The sequence below is a fragment of the Colossoma macropomum genome, unplaced genomic scaffold (assembly GCF_904425465.1).
Source record: "Colossoma macropomum unplaced genomic scaffold, Colossoma_macropomum, whole genome shotgun sequence".
Lineage (NCBI taxonomy): Eukaryota > Metazoa > Chordata > Actinopteri > Characiformes > Serrasalmidae > Colossoma > Colossoma macropomum.
In genome coordinates, this window is record NW_023494805.1 from 7,986,656 (window position 1) to 8,009,827 (window position 23,172).

Here is a 23,172-nt window from a genome sequence, read left to right on the forward strand (position 1 = left end):
CATTAAACATACTAAGCAAAACTGTTGACTCTGCTGTGAGAGACAGAGAGGGAGAAAGACTCAGGCTGTTTTTCTCCTCTGTCTGGTGTAAATGATCTTCTATAGGGTTTGTGAAGGAAACGGGCTGGAGTGGTTCTTTCTGCATGTCCACCCTCTGAGAGGACAAACTGCCCATGCCAGTGTGGAGCGGTGGAGTAGTGAGCGACGCTGCTGCGTGCTCAGATGGCTGAGCTCTGATTGGCTGATGGTCAGTAAGGTGCTCTCGGTCACCGGTATGAATGGGAGAGAAGGTGAGTGAGTGTATCTCTGCGTGCTGCCCTGCGGTCAGTGAGAGATGTTTAGTCTTTCAGTCACAGAGGCTTTTGTAGCGTTTAGTCTGAGAATGTGTGCGTGCACTGTGGAGCTGCGTGTGCTGGAGAGTGGAGCGCTGAGGATGGAGATGGTGTTTGGACTCAGATACACTGGACATCTTCACAGAGGTGTTCATCTTTAAGAACACTAGACTTATCCTCTCCGTTTCACGGTAGGATTTGTTATTATCATTATTATCATCATCATTGTTATTAACCTGTTGGAAGCCTTCAGGACCAATGCTTGCTTACACGTGCAGATGCTGCATATAGTCACCTGTTTGCCTTCTGTTTGAGGCAGCTGAGGGTTTCACCAACACGTGGTTCCCTTTGGTTTCTCACAAATCAAATTTGCACTCAAACTGTGACATAGCTTCGCAGTCGTATGCAAAAGTTTGGGTGCCCCTAGTAAAATCACGTTTTTGTTCATTTTCTAACTGAAAATAAGTGAACAAATCTGCTACAGAGAACACACTTCTGAACATTTTAATGTTGTTTATTTGATGAGTCTAACATACTGCCAAAAAGGTGGTGTGTGCAAATGTTAGTGCACCTTTAATATTATGTTTTTTTTCCAATATTTTAAACTCTTTGTGCACTAAAATAGGCAGAAAGTGTCATAAATAAGTTTGCTCCCTGTAAGAAGTGTGTTAACTGATTTTCACTTAAAAAAACAACAGAACATGTTGTAAACATAAGGTGAATGTAAGCACATGCTCTGAAATAGCATGTTGCCACATTTTTCACATTGGATCCAAGTATACATGTATATTCATATTGTATGTGATAACATGCCACTTCAACATGTTACGCAATGAAATTACACGTGTTGTTTGTGTGTTACTTGCTGAAGCTAATAATAAACAGTACCCTGTGAAAGTCAAAGACCACCCCTCATTTATTTCATTTCAAGTTAAAATTGACATTAAGTACATGTTATTCATTTTTCAAGAGATGTTTCTGAAGACATTCGATATAAGATAATCTGCTTGCATAAGAAAAGAGAAAGTAAAAGGAAAATGAATGAAAAAAACATTAGTTTCCAAAACTAGAGTTAAAATCATGATTCAAAGATACAGAGAAGATGGGAGGCCTAACAACCGTGCAAGACCTGTCAGACCACCAAAACTGCCCCCATCAGATAAACAGCACTTAAAGCTTCCATCTCTGAGAGAGAGGAGAAAATCAAGCTGCTTCAGATCTGAAAACATCCACAGGTGTTTCTGTCCATCCTTCCACTGTGAGAGGACGACTCAGCGCTATGGGTCTGAAAGGATGTGTAGCTGTGAGTAAGCCCTTACTCAGAAAAGGAAATAGACAAAAAAGAACACTTACACGAGAATATCATAAGCTGGACATCCGAGATGTGGAGTAAGGTTTTATGGATTTATGAGTTTACATTTGTAATTAGGATTAGGATTAGAGTTTATTTACATACATTAGTAGCTTGCACACATTCCATGTTGATCCATGATCCACCTTATATCGTCAGTATTCTGCTGTAAAGACTTTGAAAGTGATGTTTTATTTCTTGTTAAATAGAATTACTGTGAAATGTCAGCGATTACAACATTGACTTTGAATCTGGGTTGTGAACTGCACTGCAGTGATTAGCTGACAGTCAATGATGTCAATTGTAAAAAATTGTAGACATCGATATGTATAGTCCATAATAGTTAATTCCACAATGTGTGTATATGGAATAGCCTACATAAGGTCATTCTGACAGATTGTAGTACACTAGAGGAAATATAGGGGGTGATATGGCTTCTGTTGTTTCATTGAACCATACACAACGGTTCAAAAGTTTGGAATCAACTTTCCTTTTAATATGAAAAGCAGTATGATGGCAGATGACTGTATAATAATGATAATAATAATAATAATAATAATAATAATAATAATAATAATAATACATCAGCTTTGTACAACTTTATACAATTACAATTATAATGAAGCTGTAAAAAAGAAAAGAAATGAAGAAATGTTTTATGTTTAATACAAAATTTTGAACAGTTCATCTAAAAGTACCTTTTACTGTCTAGTTTAGGGTATTAAATACTGTATTGTAAGCAGTTATTGTACTGCAAACAGTTGTTATGTGCTCACTGTGCAAAACACACCTCAGTGTGCAGCAAAAAAGTTCAGCAGATTTCCTCTTTATAAAAAATGAGTCTGGACGTCACATTGGGTTTAGCCAAATGGGGGACAGTAGACTGGTCTTCGTCACAAATGTCAAACCTCAAACGTTCTCCAAATGTAGAAGGGGCACCAGTGGGCATTGGCTATGTTTTTCTTCATTTAATTCATGACAGTTTTGCATAATAAGAGTCCTATGAAAAAGTTTGAACATTCCTGGTCAAATAACATTTTGTTGATTCTCTACATAAAAATAAGTATATTCAGGATATACAGGCAACACATTTGGTGGAACTTTATTTTGAGTGGTCCTTTTAGATTAAACAAACACTCAACGGACTCTCAGTAACATGTCAAAAACATATGAGGGTTAGGTTTTGGGTTGAGGTTAAGGTCAGGGTTACTTAGAAAATCAACAAAAGCATGTCATTTGACCAGGGTGCCCAAACTTTTGCACACAACTATAACTGTTGGTGGTGAGGATTTGGAGTAAAGATGTCCAATCGGATGCAGCTCACAATGTTCAAAACGATAAAGCAAATTTTAAATCATACGAAGCATGTATACACTTGCATGCAACTTTGCATGATTAAAGGGTTCTTTGCGTCATTAAATTGTTCTTCGGATTGATGGAGAATGTGCTATAGATGGTTCTATATAGAACCTTTTGGAAAAGGGTTCTATGTAGCACCAAAAAGGGTTTTTCTATTTCTACAGGGTTGACACCTTAACAATAGAAGAACCTTTTTTGGTTCTATAAAGGTTCGAAAAAGTTCTATATAGAGCCATCTACAGCACATTCTCCATCAATCCGAAGAACCATTTAATGATGCAAAGAACCCCAAAGCATTCTTTGCATGTTCTTGGTTCTATACAGAACCATTCTCTTCACTAAAAAACCCCTAACATTATTTTTAACAGTGTAGGTTACTTGATAAGACTGCTAGCCTGCTAGTGAGGTTTAATAAGCTAGTTTGATGGCTCATGTAAAAAAGATGTAAAAAGCTTTGATGAAACATTGTTTGCTGCCCCAGATATGTTCTATGTGGTTCCTGTGCTTTTCCATCATTTCCAGAACAGAAATGAGATAGAAACACCCACTAGTGGTGAGCAGAGATCACTGTAGCGAGCAAGTGGACGCATACTGTTGGATTATAGTTGATTAGTTTTAGTCCGGATGGGTAAACGAGCGTTCATGTCACAACTCAGCACACCAGGTATTACAAATATCATTTCTCCACTAATAGCGATGATATTTCAGCAAACACTGGAAGGCAGGGTCTGTACTGGGGACTGTGCTGTTCTCTCGCACTGTGAATATTTGAGGATCCATTATTTAGTTCATTAGTATCTCCTCTCCCACATGAACAGCATGTATATGCGCTAGTTTCTCTTTCTTGCCTCTGTTGAGCTCCACATCACCAGCACAAGCTCAGAGCCTTCATGGACAGTGAGGGAATCCTGCAGGGCAGAGCATCTCAGCTCAGTGTTTTGAAGCACCAGTGGGGTGACTGCATGCATCCTTATGAGCCATAATCCATTTACTGTTTATCTTAAATTCTCTCCATATATTCACATACTCTTTTTCACTCATTCATTAATTAATTAATTACAAATGATTTATTTTTCAGGAAATATTTCAGATTAGATAAAAGATACACTCGCATTAGAAAGAGACAAGTCAAATGAAAATGAAAGGAAAATAAATGAAAAAATGATGAATTGAAAAACAGTATATCGCTCTGGTCGGAACAAAACTTTCTGTCTTCATTTTTGTCGTTTTTTCAGTTTTTGACATAATGTGAAAATGTTTATTATATATATATATATATATATATGACTCAAAAAGTGCCACTGTTTTTATTTGCAATTTGTAGTGACCTTGTGACCTTGTAGTGACATGAAGTACTGAGTACTTAACTAATGAGCTCCACTAATTAGTACAAGGTTCAAAAGTTGGCAAAAACCATATGACTTTAAAGATTTTCTCCTGTAATTCATAAAAAAAACTAATTTGCTGAACTTGTCTCAAATACCCAAATGTATGTGACCAGCTAAGACAGGGGTGCACAACTCTGATCCTGGACGGCCGGTGTCCAGCACAGTCTGGTGGTTCCCTTGCTCAAACAAACCCACTAAACGTGGAAATTAACAGATTAAAGAGATCAGGTGTGTTTGAGCAGGGTAAATCACCATAGTATGCTGGACACTGGCCCTCCAGGACTGCAGCTGTGCACCCCTGAGCTAAGACATGCTCGGTTCTTTAGTTTTGCATTGGCCCTAATGTAGCTAAAAAGATGTAGCTACAATTTCAAAGAGAATCATGCTGTTATAATCTCAACATGTCAAATTACTCTTCACTTATTTAAATTACAAGCTAAACCTGCTTTCCACACAGGAAAGGGCTTCACCAAACATTGAATTTGATGCAGGAATAAGAAGTTGTTTTAAGCACGGTGCCAGTTAAATCTGCCAATTTAAAATCCTGCTCAAGCAAATCTTCTTCCTCCTCTTTTCTCCCCCCCCAATCCTCATTTATGAATCAGGAAACCACACTATTTGCTTTTACCATCACAGTAAACCTGTCGTTGTGTTTTATGAATCGGGCCCAGTGTTACATACAGTGTTTGCTGAATGACAGGTTTGGTCCCAATAGCAGTGCCCATTATTTTGTGGCGTGTTACCTGAATAAGTGTACGTGACTTTGCAAATAACAGCTGAATGAACCTCATGCTTATGATATCTCCAGTTATCCTCTTTAATCCAGGCATAATCTTGAATATGTGTGTTTTTGCAGATGGGGAAGCTTCCTGATGACATTATTTTTCAGTCCAACATACCGAAGGCTGCAGATATCACAATAGCTGTTGTTTACACAGTTTTTGGTAAGTGATTTTGCATTGTGTTTGAGATACTGTGCTGCTCTCTTCAACAGAAAGACACTGTATGTCCAAACATCCAACATTTTTCTTCTAAAATCAAGAGTCTTAATATGATGCTGCTCCCCCTTTGCTGCAGTACAATTCTTCAGTTTTACTCTGTGTTGGAACATAACTACTGGGGTTGTATTATATTCAGCCGAACATTAGTGTGTCAGGTACTGATGCTGGATGATGCTCTAACTCATCGTAAATGTGTTGAAGCCTCATCAGTCCATTTTATTATAAAGGTGTTAAGTGAAGCTTCATCACTCCAATTAAACCCAGAGTTGTTCAGTGGAGCTTCATCACTTCAACTCAACCCAGAGTTGTTCAGTGGAGCTTCATCACTCCAATTAAACCCAAAGTTGTTCAGTGGAGCTTCATCACTTCAACTAAACCCAAAGTTGTTCAATTGAGCTTCATCACTCTAATTAAACCCAAGTGATCAGTAGCTCATCACTCCACTAAATCAAAGTTGTTCAGTGAAGCTTCATCACTTCACTAAACCCAAAGTGATAGTGAGCTTCATCACTCAACTAAACCCAAAGTTGTTCAGTGGAGCTTCATCACTTCAACTAAACCCAAAGTTGATCAGTGGAGCTTCATCACTCCAACTAAATCCAAAGTTGTTCAGTGAAGCTTCATCACTTCAACTAAACCCAAAGTTGATTAGTGGAGCTTCATCACTTCAACTAAACCCAAAGTTGATTAGTGGAGCTTCATCACTTCAACTAAACCCAAAGTTGATTAGTGGAGCTTCATCACTCCAACTAAATCCAAAGTTGTTCAGTGAAGCTTCATCACTTCAACTAAACCCAAAGTTGATCAGTGGAGCTTCATCACTCCAACTAAACCAAAAGTTGTTCAGTGGAGCTTCATCACTCCAACTAAACCCAAAGTTGATCAGTGGAGCTTCATCACTCCAACTAAACCAAAGTTGTTCAGTGGAGCTTCATCACTCCAACTAAACCCAAAGTTGATCAGTGGAGCTTCATCACTCCAACTAAACCCAAAGTTGTTCAGTGGAGCTTCATCACTCCAACTAAACCCAAAGTTGATCAGTGGAGCTTCATCACTCCAACTAAACCCAAAGTTGATTAGTGGAGCTTCATCACTCCAACTAAACCCAACGTTGATTAGTGGAGCTTCATCACTCCAACTAAACCCAAAGTTGTTCAGTGGAGCTTCATCACTTCAACTAAACCCAAAGTTGTTCAGTGGAGCTTCATCACTTCAACTAAACCCAAAGTTGATTAGTGGAGCTTCATCACTCCAACTAAACCCAAAGTTGTTCAGTGGAGCTTCATCACTTCAACTAAATCCAAAGTTGTTCAGTGAAGCTTCATCACTTCAACTAAACCCAAAGTTGATTAGTGGAGCTTCATCACTCCAACTAAACAAAAAGTTGTTCAGTGGAGCTTCATCACTCCAACTAAACAAAAAGTTGTTCAATGGAGCTTCATCACTCCAACTAAATCCAAAGTTGTTCAGTGGAGCTTCATCACTCCAACTAAACCCAAAGTTGTTCAGTGGAGCTTCATCACTTCAACTAAATCCAAAAGTTGTTCAGTGGAGCTTCATCGCTTCAACTAAACCCAAAGTTGTTCAGTGGAGCTTCATCACTCCAATTAAACCCAAAGTTGTTCAGTGGAGCTTCATCACTTCAACTAAATCCAAAGTTGTTCAGTGGAGCTTCATCACTCCAACTAAACCCAAAGTTGTTCAGTGGAGCTTCATCACTTCAACTAAATCAAAGTTGTTCAGTGGAGCTTCATCACTCCACTAAATCCAAAGTTGTTCAGTGGAGCTTCATCACTCCAACTAAACAAAAAGTTGTTCAGTGGAGCTTCATCACTCCAACTAAACAAAAGTTGTTCAGTGGAGCTTCATCACTCCAACTAAACCCAAAGTTGTTCAGTGGAGCTTCATCACTCCAACTAAACCCAAAGTTGTTCAGTGGAGCTTCATCACTCCAACTAAACAAAAGTTGTTCAGTGGAGCTTCATCACTCCAACTAAACCCAAAGTTGTTCAGTGGAGCTTCATCACTCCAACTAAACAAAAGTTGTTCAGTGGAGCTTCATCACTCCAACTAAACCCAAAGTTGTTCAGTGGAGCTTCATCACTCCAATTAAACAAAAACTTGTTCAGTGGAGCTTCATCACTCCAACTAAATCCAAAGTTGTTCAGTGGAGCTTCATCACTCAATTAAACAAAAGTTGTTCAGTGGAGCTTCATCACTCAACACAACCCAAAGTTGATCAGTGGAGCTTCATCACTCCAACTAAACCCAAAGTTGTTCAGTGGAGCTTCATCACTCCAACTAAACAAAAAGTTGTTCAGTGGAGCTTCATCACTCCAACTAAACCCAAAGTTGATCAGTGGAGCTTCATCACTCCAATTAAACCAAAAGTTGTTCAGTGGAGCTTCATCACTCCAACACAACCCAAAGTTGTTCAGTGGAGCTTCATCACTCCAACTAAACAAAAGTTGTTCAGTGGAGCTTCATCACTCCAATTAAACCCAAAGTTGATCAGTGGAGCCTCATCACTCCAACTAAACCAAAAGTTGTTCAATGGAGCTTCATCACTCCAATTAAACCCAAAGTTGATTAGTGGAGCCTCATCACTCCAACTAAACCAAAAGTTGTTCAGTGGAGCTTCATCACTCCAACTAAACAAAAGTTGTTCAGTGGAGCTTCATCACTCCAACACAACCCAAAGTTGATCAGTGGAGCTTCATCACTCCAACTAAACCCAAAGTTGATCCGTGGAGCTTCATCACTCCAATTAAACCCAAAGTTGATCCGTGGAGCTTCATCACTCCAACTAAACCCAAAGTTGTTCAGTGGAGCTTCATCACTCCAACTAAACCCAAAGTTGTTCAGTGGAGCTTCATCACTCCAATTAAACAAAAAGTTGTTCAGTGGAGCTTCATCACTCCAACACAACCCAAAGTTGATCAGTGGAGCTTCATCACTCCAACTAAACAAAAGTTGTTCAGTGGAGCTTCATCACTCCAACTAAACCCAAAGTTGATCAGTGGAGCTTCATCACTCCAACACAACCCAAAGTTGATCAGTGGAGCTTCATCACTCCAACTAAACAAAAGTTGTTCAGTGGAGCTTCATCACTCCAATTAAACAAAAAGTTGTTCAGTGGAGCTTCATCACTCCAACTAAACCCAAAGTTGTTCAGTGGAGCTTCATCACTCCAATTAAACCAAAAGTTGTTCAGTGGAGCTTCATCACTCCAACACAACCCAAAGTTGATCAGTGGAGCTTCATCACTCCAACTAAACCCAAAGTTGTTCAGTGGAGCTTCATCACTCCAACTAAACAAAAGTTGTTCAGTGGAGCTTCATCACTTCAACTAAACCCAAAGTTGTTCAGTGGAGCTTCATCACTCCAACTAAACAAAAGTTGTTCAGTGGAGCTTCATCACTCCAACTAAACCCAAAGTTGTTCAGTGGAGCTTCATCACTCCAACTAAACCAAAAGTTGTTCAGTGGAGCTTCATCACTCCAACTAAACCCAAAGTTGATCAGTGGAGCTTCATCACTCCAACTAAACCCAAAGTTGTTCAGTGGAGCTTCATCACTCCAACTAAACCCAAAGTTGATCAGTGGAGCTTCATCACTCCAACTAAACCCAAAGTTGATTAGTGAAGCTTCATCACTTCAACTAAACCCAAAGTTGATTAGTGGAGCTTCATCACTCCAACTAAACCCAAAGTTGTTCAGTGGAGCTTCATCACTTCAACTAAACCCAAAGTTGTTCAGTGGAGCTTCATCACTTCAACTAAACCCAAAGTTGATTAGTGGAGCTTCATCACTCCAACTAAACCCAAAGTTGTTCAGTGGAGCTTCATCACTCTAAGTCAACCCAAAGAAGTTCAGTGGAGCTTCATCACTCCAACACAACCCAAAGTTGTTAAGAGAAGCTTCATCACTCTAAGTCAACCTAAATGTGTTCAGTGGAGCTTCACCACCCCTACTGAACCCAAAGTTGTTTAGTGGAGCTTGGGAGCATGGGACAAGAGCTGACTTGCATCTAAAACAAGCTAAATGCTTTCATAACATTATCATATCTCCCTGTTCTCAGTCAACCAAGAAAAAAAATCAACAAGATGCCATTACTTAACACAAGACAAGCAGGAGAGCTGCAGTGGTTTATAAAGCAAAACGATAGATTCTAGGTGACTTAATTGTGTGCACTTTATACCAAAGTCAAAAGGTCAATGTGATAGATATCAGCTTTTGAGACCCCTCATCAACAATTATTATAAGTAGAGGTCACTCTAGTGACTCTAACTGACTGTTTTTTGTGAGGGGGCTTGTTCTTCAGGTTTCTCTACCAGCAGTTCCTCTCCCTGGTCCTTTCCAAAATTAAAATCTCTTCAAATCTACACGACTCATGCAACATGATTGTCATTCAAAATGGTGACAAAATGCGAATGTTTACGTGTATGTGGTTTAAACATAATCCTGCCAGTAATCGTCTGTTTTTCTAATGTCCCTGTTATCTGAAACTGTATCGGTATCAGTGCCGATACTGGCACTTAAGCACAGTATCCGTAACGGTAATGGGAATACCGATATCTGTGAGTGACACCACGAGGCAACTTCTGACGCATGTATGTGTGCCAGTAGACAGAGTGGGGCGACGAGCAGCAGTAAAAATGCTCATGGCATAATCTGTGACTCTGTCTCATTACTTGGCATAAAAAGCCTTTAGCCTCAAATTAGCCTTTAGCATAGCAGCTCGCTAGCCAGGCCTGTGCATTCACTAGCCTCGCATGTGGTGTGCCTCCATCAGTCAGCTGTATCAATCAGCAGCAGGGTCTCGAGACCCGTCACTTCAACCAAGCCAGAACCGTTGAAAGTCGCTGATACCGACAGCATGAATGACGGTGATATTTACTGAACTGACACTCAGAGATGCAGTACGAGTGAACAAGATGCACGTATGAGACAATGAGTTAAGAATTTGGACAAGAAACAATCTGCAGCTCCATTTTTGAGCCAGAGAAGCTGCTGTGTACTGATGTGTAAACACCAACAGTTTATCTGCATACTGTTCAGCTCCGTTTTTAACGTTGTTTTGTACAATAAAGATATTTTACATTTATTAAAGTTGTTAAACATGGTTCTTATTACTCATTATATAATAGTAAATACTAAGTATATACAGTAAATAAACAAAAATAACTTTTCTAATAAATGTAGTCCAACAAGTAAATGCCATCTAGCCTAGCTGAGCGTGTTCTATTTACCAAAATAAAATATTTAAAAATGTAATTGTATAAATATCAGGACTTATAGGTGAGTTAGAATAGATAGAGTTAACATTGGTGTTGGTACTCGGTATCGGCAGATACTAAGGGATCAGGTATCAGTATTGGTATCGGAAGAGAAAAGCTAGTATCTTTAATAAACAAAAATAACTTTAATAAACAAAAATAACTTTTCTAATAAATGTAGTCCAACAAGTAAATGCCATCTAGCCTAGCTGAGCGTGTTCTATTTACCAAAATAAAATATTTAAAAATGTAATTGTATAAATATCAGGACTTATAGGTGAGTTAGAATAGATAGAGTTAACATTGGTGTTGGTACTCGGTATCGGCAGATACTAAGGGATCAGGTATCAGTATTGGTATCGGAAGAGAAAAGCTAGTATCGTTGCATTTCTGCCTAAGATATAGTACTAAAATCGTAAGAGAATATAAAAATGAGAAAAATGTGCAGCAGATTGTCTTCAACTCTTAAATAGTCACGACTATTTATACATTTATTTATTTTTTATAGTGCAGAGGGATGAGAGCTGACTTGCATGTAAAACAAGCTTAACGCTTTCATAACGTCATCATATCTTCCTCTTCTCAGTCAACCAAGAACACTAAGAGTGAGAGAATAAGCCTAAATGCAAAAGACAGAATCTCCTTTGAAGTCCAGGTTCAATTAACTCCTTTTGGAATCAGACATATTTAAACACACACACACACACGCTCATATGAACACATATGTACACACATAATCGCACATGCTGATGATGCAGATTCTCCAGCCCTTCCTGAAAATCTTTGATCATGATCATTTTGAGGATATGTGTATATCTGTGCAGGTTACCGCTGGGCACTGATGAGCATAGAGTGAAAAAAAGGTTAAAAAAACTGAAACGGGCTCCAGATGAAAGGAACCATATACCTTTGCTTCTCTCTCTCCGAGCTGTCCAATTGAAAGGCTCCTGTAATGAACCGTTTAGGGGTGATTTGTTCAAACAGGGGACATTTAAAGGCATTCCAGGCCTGATTCAGACTGCAATCGTAAGGAAATATTGTGTAGTATTGAGTAATATGCAGAGTGTATTGCATGATGTTTTAAAAATTGTACTTATCAGCATTCATGATGTCTTCAATCAAACAAATCACCATCTCCAGATGTTGTTATACATCACCAAACTGATCCATCACCATACTTGAATGATGCTTGTAGACATGGTTTGATGAGTCTTTTCTTGCTTCAACGACATACATACTGTCTTCTGTTACTTCTGCATGTCTCAGATTTAGCCTTATTTAAGCAATAGAACACGAGAGTTGTTCGTGATGTTATTCGTGATAACACACGACCTCAAGTGTTCTACTGCTTTTATACAACAGTTAAATAAATACAGTAATAAATTAATAAACTGGGCCGTGAACGCGGCGTTTAATGTTTTAATGTCAGCAGTTCCTTCCGATGAATTATAGTTCCTTAACAAGCAGCTCGTTTCTACGTCAGAGTAACAAGCTCTGCTCACTCGCTGCACAGCCAGCAGTTCGTTCTGCAGCTCCACACAGACCAGCTGACAGTTTGGGGATTTAGTGTTGTCTCATCTTCAGAGTCTGACCAAATCGGCTGTTGTTCAAATGTGATCTTAAAAGTATCCATTTTCTGTTTTTGTGCAAAGTAAAAAGTAAAAACGTTCAAATAGCTTGAGCGTCTCCAACAGCTGTCAAAGTCGTTGCTTAGCAACAGCGTCTCAGTGGAGTGATACAGTGTTTGTGAAACACCCATGATGTTATGGCGAAATAACAGCACAGTTAGAACGCCTCTCAACCAATCAGCTTGCGTGGCCGAAACTAACTGTTGTATAAAACTCCATAAAATCTATGTCAGAAGTCAAATGTTGGTGTTCTAGTACAGCTTCTATTCTTTTCAGGAGAAATCTGCAGGGATGTTTTTCCACACCTCTAAAGTTCGGTCTTAGAAGTTGGTTTTGCATTTTCTGCTTCTCACAATCCGAGGAATTTCAAACACATTCAGTGATGTTGAGGTCTGGACTCTACAGTGGCATGCAAAAGTTTCAACATATCTGGTCAAAATACATGTTTTGTTGATTTTCTAAGTGACAATAAGCTAGCACATCCTCTACATAGAAAAAAAAGTAAGTGTGGCATTTTCTGCAAATTTTAGTGGACAATTTGTCTTTATTTGCTGGGTTTAACATATTAAAAACAAAACAAAACAAAACATGAAATTGGCCAAGACTGTTGAAGAGGCCAATTTTTATGGTTTGTATTTTTTTTTCCAAAATAGAAATGAGAGCACATCACATGAGTGTAGACACATATTAATTCAATTTACATTCAATCTGCAGTCTGTATGGTCAGGCTCGCATCTAAACTTCCAATTTTTGTTAGTTTTGATAAAATTGACAAAAACATAGACTCCTCCCACAAAACAAGACTGTATGCACAACATTAACTTTTCTTCAATTAACAGATGAAAAATCTCCAGTACTACTTATAAACAGAAGTATGGTATCAATTGAAAGCTCGTTTCCACGGATGTTTCAGTGAGGTACAAGTGGAAGTTATTAGTATGAAATGATAACTGTGGCTTCTATTGCTTAACTAATAAATGTTTTTATCTTTCTTTCTCTCGGAGGAGTCTGCTCACTGCTTGGGAACAGCACACTGCTTTACGTCTCCTACAAGAAGAAGCGTTATCTGAAACCAGCCGAGTTCTTCATCATCAACCTGGCCATCAGTGACATGGGGCTGACGTTGTCTCTTTACCCACTGGCCATCACGTCCAGCTTCTTCCACAGGTCAGTCCAGCTGCACTCTGTAGGTTTTAGTTATTGAGATTGTAGCCCATCAGTTTGATGAGCCTCCTTTTACTCCAAGGAGATCAACACAGGTTTGTTAGGAGTACCGCTGAGCAGATATTTTTTGGGTGGTAGTTTTTTTATCCATGTCAGTGTCATTGCTAGGTTGATAGTGGATCACCACCTAAAAATATCTAGTGTCGGTCTGTGGTCAGAAACTAACAACGGATGAAGTGGTGAATAACAACTGTTTTAAACCAGGTGAGTTATAGTGTTATATTATATACATATAATGTGTACCAACATGGTGGGTGTTTCTAATAAAGTGGCCACCATGTGTGGACAGTGTTTAATGATCTATTGTGGTCTTATTCCATTGATTGACAGAGTAGAAGAGGCTGATAAATTTTGCATCAACAGACAAAACTTTGGCCACTTTGGGGAATTGGCGGCCTCTCTGGTGGAAATATGTAACTGCACAAAAAACGCTGAAGAAAATTTTGTAACGTGGATTATGCTGCGGTCCACATGCTGGGTGGCATATGTGTCCATTGGTTATGTAAGCCTCCACTCAATCACTGATCTATTTAGGCAATGTTAGCCAGTTATATTTCATAATAGTTGCATTTACAAAAGGAGAGAGAGGTAGCACTGGAATTCATCTGACAATAATGGCTAGCCTGATTTATCAAACAATAGAGAATGAATTCTGAAGCAAAAAAAGACACTGTAAGCAAAGTAATCAGGTAATATTATCAAATAAGTTTGTCACCACATGGCTGAAATTCAAATTTACATAACAAGCATCAGTTACAGGTTTTATAAAGGTTCTACCTCATGTCCCTTGAGTGAAGATATCATGGAATATTAGTGGAAATTAAGTACAAATGTTTATTTAATAACAAAAAGTATGAACATTAATTATATTTTTTCATCATTTTGGAGGAAAACAGTCCTTCTTTGTAATCTATTCTGTTGGGTCACAAACAAGCCATGATATCACGCTCCTATAAACTCATTATCAAATTCCACAATGTGGCCAAATATTTACTGAGTATTAGCTGCGGCCACTGTCTCATAAAAACAGACTGTTACTATGAAACCTCACAGTAAAGTGCAGTCTGGCTCTTTATTGCACCCCAATGAGATCTTGCATAATTACTCTCTTTCAAAACACTCCAGTGGCTGACCCTCAAAATCACTATAGTGATCTGAACACTGATCCCGTTTGAAAACAAGAAACATGCAACACTGTGAAAAAGTCACACAACATTTTTTTAACTTCCAGTCAAAATGGCCATAATTTATCAAAGCAGAAAACATGTATTTAACTGAATAAATACACAGAAGCCTCAACTAAATATTTTTCTTCGTATTTAGTGTGTCCTCTCTTTACTTTGCTTACAACTTCCATTCTTTTCAGGAGACTCACTTTCAGTTTTTTAGAGAAATCTACAGGGTCATTTTTCCACACCTCTAATGTTCAGTCTTAGAAGTTGGTTGCATTTTCTTCTTACAATCCAAGTAATCCCAAACACATTCAGTGATGTTGAGGTCTGGACTCTGGGGTGGCCAGTTCATTGTTCTAAGAACACCAGCAGCTTCTTCGTTTGATGTGTCCGTCTCCTTTTCTCAGTGAAGTTCTTCTTAACAGCTACACATCCTTTCAGATCCATAGCGCTGAGTCGTCTTCTCACAGTGGAGGGATGGACAGAAACACCTGTGGATGTTTTCAGATCTGAAGCAGCTTGATTTTCTCCTCTCTCTCAAAGATGAATGGGGGCAGAATGGGGGCAGTTTTTCCTGTACCTTTAAACTCTTTTTCCACTTGTTTTCCGTAGACTTTTCCTCTTTTTTTTGCACACTTTTTGAACTCTAGTTTTGGAGACTGCCTTTGTGTACTGTGATATTGTTTTTTTATATTGTTTTTCTGCCTTTAATATGCAGAAAGAATTGTTCCTGTATTTTTACTCAAAATAAATCAAATTTACAAGTACAATCACAAGTACTTATATTAAGTACAATGATCATGTTCACAAGATTCAGCCAAAATGTTTTCTATTTCATATTTTCTACATCTCCAAAAGCATCCAGACACCCCAAATAAAGGAATTCTACCTATTGCTAGCAAAGGTGCTCAGTTGCACTCACACAGCTTGTTTAATCTCCATAGAAAGGCACTGGAGCAGATGCACATGAGCCTAAGGTCATCATGTCCAATGCCAGTGGAACTGCATTCTCTGGAATGGAGCTCCATCCAATACCTTTGTGATGGGTCAGAGTGATCCAGAACTGATCATCCAGCATCAGTACCTGACCTCACTAGTGCTCTAGTGGCTGAATGTAATCTAATCCTCACAGCAATGTTCCAACATCTAGTGTAAAGCCTTCCCAGAAGAGTAGAGGCTGTTACCACGGCAAATAGGGGCAAACTCTTTATTAATACCCTTGATTTCAGAAGAAACACTGGACGAGCAGGTGTCTACAAACTTTTGGACATTTTAATCATTATTTACCTTTATTTAACCAAGATAAAATCTCGCTGAGGTTTAAAATCATTTTTACAGCAGGGTCCTGTACAGTGCACCTCTCAGCATCTTCCATCTGTGATTTTTTTCAGGTGGTTGTTTGGTCGGGTGGTCTGTATCATGTACGCCTTCTGCGGTGTGCTGTTCGGGATCTGCAGCCTGACGACGCTCACGCTGCTGAGTCTCGTGTGCTTTGTGAAGGTGTGCTACCCTCTTTATGGTAAGCCTTTACCTGAGGTCACGCACTGAACAATGGCCTGCCCTTGAAAGTATCCAAGCTATGACAACAAGGAGATGAGGGCACTCAACTCCAGGAGATCAACGTAGCCAATATGCACAAGCTGTCATTGTATTTGTGTAGTGGAAGGTCTATTTATATAACTCTATTATGAGGACCAGACTATAATGAGCATGTTATGAAACAGTTCCAGGTAGATCGATAAATGCTATCAAACAAGAGCTGTTTCCTGCTATAAAAAGCATTTGCTTAGGGTCCCTGAGCCTTGTGGTCCTGTGACTATACAGGTTTTATTATTATTATTATTATTATCAATTATTTTTTTCAATTCTGATATTGGCAGAAAAATATCTTATGAAGGCATTCTTGATATTTATGGATTTTTGCTGGACTCCCCAGTGGGCCAGCTTACACGAGTCACTGTGTCTTACTGAGTCTGACTGAATGACTGACTGAGTGACTGACTGATACCCATTTTAGAACAGTGCATGCATAAGCATCTCTCAAGACAAACAGTAGGACGCGCCTAATGTGTACGCCTAATGAAATGAAATGATATTGGTGTCCCCATACTTATACCTTACATGTAGAAAGAATGTAGAAAAACATTCATTGAAATATATCATGGCTCACACAAAAACAATGCTAACAACAACATAATAGTGAGTGCAGTAACACAGGGGTTAGTACTGAGAGTTTATTGGAGCTCAATCTGTGTTTGACAGTGTTGGAAATGCTAGTGCTTTTAGCATGTATGCTAAAAGCTAGATAATGAGTGTTTTTCACTCATAAATACACACTGGGCCTTCTGAAAGTCCTAGATACCTCTTTGATTGTCAATAAGAGATCCAGAGTTTCAGTCACTTATTAGAAATGGAAAACAGTGTCAGGACTCTTTACTGAAATAGTTACTGTAAAACTTACACATACATGGTAAAATGTATATTAATGTCTGTTACAAACTTAAAATAAAACATGGATTGTCTTTTACAAGCTTTAACTGTCTATGTTTCATCTGGAATGACCAAAATTTTAATGTGAATCGACATAAGCTTGCTACTAGAATCACATAGGGGAGCTAGCAGAAACCAATATTATCATATAAATTTGACGTTTATGATCCAAACTGAAGGCCTAGAATTGTCACTGGTTTATGGTTTGATTGTGAAAATGCCAAAACTAATTCTAAAAGCTATGAATGAGAACTTGTATTTAAAATAACATAAGTCTAATTTACATAACGTAAACTCTTTAACTCACCTCTCTGCAGGTAACAGGTTTACTGCGGCTCATGGTCGCCTCCTGCTGGTGTGTGCGTGGGCGTATGCCCTGGTCTTCGCCTGTTCTCCGCTGGCTCACTGGGGCGAGTACGGACCCGAGCCATACGGCACGGCCTGCTGTATTGACTGGCGCTCGTCCAACCAGCGCAGCAGTGCCCGCTCGTACATGGTGGTCCTGTTTGCTTTCTGCTACCTGCTGCCCTGCGTTCTCATCGTGGCCTCCTACACACGCATCCTCCTCACACTCCGCGCCTCCAGGAGAACCATGGAGCAGCACATATCCGCTCCAACTCACCTGAGCAATATCCACACCATCATTATTAAGGTCAGAGAGCATTAGTGTTTTCAATCCAATCTGCAGATAACAAGCTGACAATGTATCACAATTTCTGCTTAGTTTAAACATCTACCTCACTTTTAAACATGGCAGAGCATTAGAAAAGTGGAGCTGCCTCACTCTGCTTCAATAAAAGATACTTACTGTATACAGATCTGCATTTCCCCATTAATATACAAACAGACTGACAACTTTGTTGAGTCCACCTCCTTGTTTCTATACTCATTGTCCACTTTATCAGCTCTACTGACCATATAGGAGCAGTTTGTAGTTCTACAGTTACAGACTGTAGTCCATCAGTTTCTCTTCATACTCTGTTAGCCCCCTTTCACCCTGTTCTTCAGTGGTCAGGACCCCCACAGGACGGGGCAGGGATTGGTGGATGAGGTATTGGTGGATCATTCTCAGTGACTCTGACAGGGTAGTGGTGTGTTAGTGTGTGTTGTGCTGGTCTGAGTGGATCAGACACAGCAGTGCTGCTGGAGTTTTTAAACACCTCAGTGTCGCTGCTGGACTGAGAACAGTCCACGAACCAAAAATATCCAGCCAACAGCGTCCTGTTAAATTCAAGTTCATTTTCACAAATCAGCTTTACAGAAAATCCGGGTCCAAGCAGCAACGAGCATCACCGAGGGTGACAGTGGCAAGCCTAAAATGATGATCTGATATGAGAATATGTATTATGAGGCAGCTGAAACAATGTCTATGATTAAATAGTTCAGGTCTGTGCAGGCAGCAGTATCACCAGGGGGTGAGTAAGTCCCCCCAACAGCATGTTTAATGTAGAGTCAAGCACTTTCCTTCATCAGTAGGCTTTGTTAAAGTTCAATTACCCAGCATATAAGAAATGCAGTCATGCATTTCCACTGTTTTCACTGACCTCAATAGATTTCCAGGTCTTATTGAGTCGAATGGGAGATGATTTCTCTGCGAAAATGAAAAAAATGGATGCTCGTTGTCTTTGGGAGACCTTGAGGCAGACTGTAATTGATGAAAGGCGGCAGCTCATTGGAGCAGTTGTGTTTAGACGAGTTGGTCCTTTCTTCACCTCTGGTGTTCATTCTCTATCATTGTTATTGTAAAGTGTCGGTAAGATAATGAACTCTCTCTTATAGACACCCAACTCTCATCTAACCTGAAGCACCGTCTTTGAGAAATCTTTCTTTTGAGCTTGATATGAATCACTTTAATGGGGTCTTGGTTTGCACTCTTTTGTTTTAAAGAGCAGGACAGTCTCAGAGGGTAACGTCTGAGAATTCCTGATAAAATAGCAGCTAAAAAACTGGACCAGTGCTGGTTGCTCAGCAAACATACCGTAATTTCTACAACTTGTTGACAGTTGAGGTAAAGGAGACTACAGAGACTGGGTTGTAGTGAGTTTCAGAAAATGAAACAAAAGTTTTACCATTTTTTCTGCATACACTCTTAAAAAGATGGTTCTTCAAGGGTTTTGTAGCCAAGAACATGGTTCTATATAGCACCATGAACACTCGAAGAACCCTTTGTGTGATTAAAGGGTACTTTGCATAGTGAAAACGTTCTTCAGATGGAGAAAGTGCTATAGACGGTTCTATATAGAACCATTTTGAAAATGGTTCTATATAGCACCAGAGTTCTTCTATTGTTGCAAGCTTGTATCGTAACAATAGAAGAACCCTTTTTAGTGCTTTATAGAACCCTTTTCAAAAAGGTTCTTTGTAGAACCATATACAACACCTTCTCCATCAATCTGAAGACAGTAGCCTTTAATCATGCAAAGGGTTCTTTGAGTGTTCATGGTTCTATATAGCACCATTTTCTTTACTAAAGAACTCTTGAGAAACGTTGTTAAGAATGAGATTATTGAGATACTTTAAGTGGTCTAATTATTTACACTCTTAGCAAAAAGAGTTCTATGTAGTACCAAACCAGGGCTATTTGGCTTATAACAATAGTGTAACCCTTTCTGGTGCTATATAGAACACTTTCCAAAAAGGGTTCTATATAGAACCATCTATAGCACATCCTCCATCAGTCTTGAAGAACCCTTTAATGATGCAAAGAATCCTTTAATCATGCAAAGACTTCTTTGAGTGTTCATGGTTTTATATAGAACCATTTTCTTCACTAAGGAACCAGATGGAGAATGTGCTGTGGATGGTTCTACATAGAACCTTTTTGAAAAGGGTTCTGCTTTTGTTATGATGTCAAGCTTGTAGCAATAGAGGGGCAGTCATGGGCTGGAGGTTAGGGAACCAGCCTTGTGACCAGAAGGTCGAGGGTTTGTTCCCCTGAGCTGACGGTACATGACTGAAGTGCCCTTGAGCAAGACACCTAACCCCCAACTGCTCCCCAGGCGCTGCGGATAGGGCTGCCCACTAGTGTGTATATGGTGTTTCACTGCCCGGATGGGTTAAATGCGGAGTTGAAATTTAGACTAATGAGACTAATAAAGGTCACTTACTTACTAGAGGACCATTTTCATTACAAAAGAACCCTTGAATAACTGTCTTTTTTAAGTGTGTACGTTTGGGATTAGTAATAGATTTGGGTTAAACAATTTGTCTCAGTAAAAAAAGCTTTTTCAATGTGCATTAAAGGGGTCATTCACTGCTGACCAATAGAATTTAAATATTTAGGCTTGTGCTAAAATAGTTCAAATGGCCCACCACAGTCTGAGAAATCCATGTATTTACTACCGCTGAGGTCTCTATAAGCTTTATCTAAGTACACAACAACTTCCATAATGTGGCAGAAAGCTACTCCCAAGGGAGTTTACTTAAGAGCGTGTACATTCTGAAAAAGTTGTTGTTGCGTCTACTACACATCTCCTCTTTAATGCGCTGCTAACACTCAAACATATCTGTATATATATCTAAACACACATATATATGTTTTGATGCTAAACAGTAAAGTTCTTCTTGATTTGGATTTTGTGAGTGATTTTTTATGTTCAGTTTTAAATTGAAAAAGTAAGTAAACTGGCTGCTTTAAAACTTTCATTTTATTGAACTTCAGTTAATGAGTTACCAGCATGTAAAACCACTGTTCTGTTAACTTACTATTTGATGCTAAATGAACTTGAAACTTAAAACAGCCAGTTTACTTTATAAGTTATACTTTTAAAAATGATTGTTTTACAGTGGTGTAGTTTTACTGAGATTTCAGGCACACATGCATTTTCTCCCTTGCACTCTCTCTTCCTCTCTGAGTTTGAGGAGGGGGTGAACATGCCCCTGAATGAAACCATGGATGATATGAAGGACGTGTGTAGAGCTGGGGTGAAATGTGATATGTTAACAATACAGGGTGATTCAAAAAGATTCATCCAATTACAAAAGTGCTCAATATGAACCTCCTCCAGCTGTACGGACAACATCAACGCCATAGTCAAATTCATCCCATGCTGGATTGAGCATGTCGGGTGTCACCGCACTCACGGCTCTTTCAGTGCGATTTCGGAGATCATCCAGTGTTGTGGAACCAACGATGAACGCTCTGAGCTGTTGGAGGTTCACTGCTGATGAAAATCACGTTTCTGCTCAGGGGTCTCCATCTCCTCACAGACTAAAGGGAGCCATCTTCCGGTGACAGTCAGAAACTCTATGTCCCTCTCTTTCAATTGGTATGTGATTGGTTCCTAGGTGCCTAGACGGTTGTAAAAACATGGCGCTTTGAAATCAGATGAATCTTTTGGAATCACCCTGTATATAGTTTGAGGTTAGTTAAAACATATTTGGGGCTAAAGCCCTGGAATGCACCTGGTTGAATCAGCTGTTTTTAATGAGGCAGAATGCTGAAGTAGAGATGTGGCCCAGAATGACTGAAGTCTGACAACCTGATCAATTAAGGCTAACATATCTATCTAGGCTAACATAGCAACTGTTACGTAGCTAATACTAAAGCTTCAGCTTTAGCACTACTAAGGACACTGTATGATGTTACCTCATCATGACAACATATTTGTTTTTATTTAAAAATAGTAACGAAATTTTATTTTAGTTGTGTTTAGTTGTACATTTCTTACCATACTGTGTGGTGATGATGCCTTTGTACATAAACTACTAGAGCACTGATCTAATTCTATTTTCCTTCCCCTCAGCTCAGTGTGGCAGTGTGTATCGGCTTCTTTGCTGCCTGGAGCCCGTATGCAGTGGTGTCCATGTGGGCCGCCTTCGGCCAGATTAAAAGCATCCCTCCGCTTGCCTTCGCCATGCCCGCCATGTTCGCCAAGTCCTCCACCATCTACAACCCCATCGTTTACCTGCTCCTGCGGCCCAACTTCCGCAGGGTCATGTGGCGCGACCTGGGTCTGCTGCGGCGGGCCTGTTTTAGATGCTGCCTCTGCTCCACCATCCCTCAGCGGCCTTGCCGGCCTAAAACGGTCCCCCTGCAGTCTCTGAGAAAACGACTCCACAAACCACACTCAGTCCATGGCGAGCTGCCGGGTTCTAGAGCTAAAGGAAGCATGTGCGAGAGGTGCAGTGATGCTTTTGAGTGCTTCAAACATTACCCCAAAGCATGTCACCTCGAAACCAGAGACAATGGAACTTCACTACAGTGCCCAGTAGCAGGTACAATACTGCCACTGACGTTGGGACTCAAACAGCAGCAAAAATCCACTAAGAAGAAGTCTGTTAGATCCAGGATGTGGGGCAAACAGAGAGCAGAGATCGAACATTTCAAGATTAGCTTGGAAACAATGCCTGTACATGCAAAAATGGCTTGGCCATGAGATGACTGCCCACGCAAATGTGGCTTGGTGCCTATTAACAATTTTTCAGTGGCATTGAAAAAAAAAATATGTGATCTTCTTCCAAAAAAAGGAAGTTTCTTTAGTTTATCCCATCAATCAATCTCAATTCATATCAAAGTGAGTCCCTTTAGGGGCACTTATAAGCAACGTGAATGGGAAATCAAAGAGGATTGTCCTTCCATACCATGATGTATTCTCAAGTGAAACAAGGTTAAACTCCACTAGTATGGTGCAAAGTCTTGTGGCCCAGTCAAACTCTCCTGTCACAGTGGTGTCTCGGGCTCGTGGCCCAGTTAGACTCCCCTGTCATGGTGGAAAGTCCTCAGCTTGCATCCCAGTCAAACTCCCCTCCGAGTCCCCAGCTTGTGGCCCACTCAGAACACCAAGTTCCTAGCTCACTTTGCATTAAACTCCACTGTCAGAGCACAAAGCCCTTGACTTGAAGTCCAGTCAATCTCTACTGTCAAAGCACAAAATCTCTGGCTTGCGGCCCAGTTGAACTCCACTATCATGAAGTGAAGTCCCCAGCCAAAAGCCCAGTCAAACTCCA

General features: G+C 39.7%; 1 protein-coding gene across 1 annotated transcript; it reads left to right on the forward strand.

Annotated features, from left to right (window-relative positions):
* The first annotated feature begins 349 nt into the window (after positions 1–349).
* LOC118826258 (opsin-5-like) lies at positions 350–22,601 on the forward strand. Its single transcript, XM_036597176.1, has 6 exons — positions 350–523; positions 5,287–5,374; positions 13,342–13,504; positions 16,125–16,252; positions 17,541–17,875; positions 21,969–22,601. Exons 2-6 carry the CDS (start codon positions 5,287–5,289, stop codon positions 22,599–22,601), a joined length of 1,347 nt encoding a protein of 448 aa, XP_036453069.1. The 5' UTR covers positions 350–523.
* The last annotated feature ends 571 nt before the right edge of the window (positions 22,602–23,172 follow it).

Coding starts and splice junctions, on each gene's coding strand:
- LOC118826258 (XM_036597176.1), top strand. CDS start 5,287: ATGGGGAAGCTTCCTGATGACATTATTTTTCAGTCCAACATACCGAAG. Junction 13,505..16,124: donor ACGTCCAGCTTCTTCCACAG/GTCAGTCCAGCT, acceptor GATTTTTTTCAG/GTGGTTGTTTGGTCGGGTGG. Junction 16,253..17,540: donor GGTGTGCTACCCTCTTTATG/GTAAGCCTTTAC, acceptor ACCTCTCTGCAG/GTAACAGGTTTACTGCGGCT.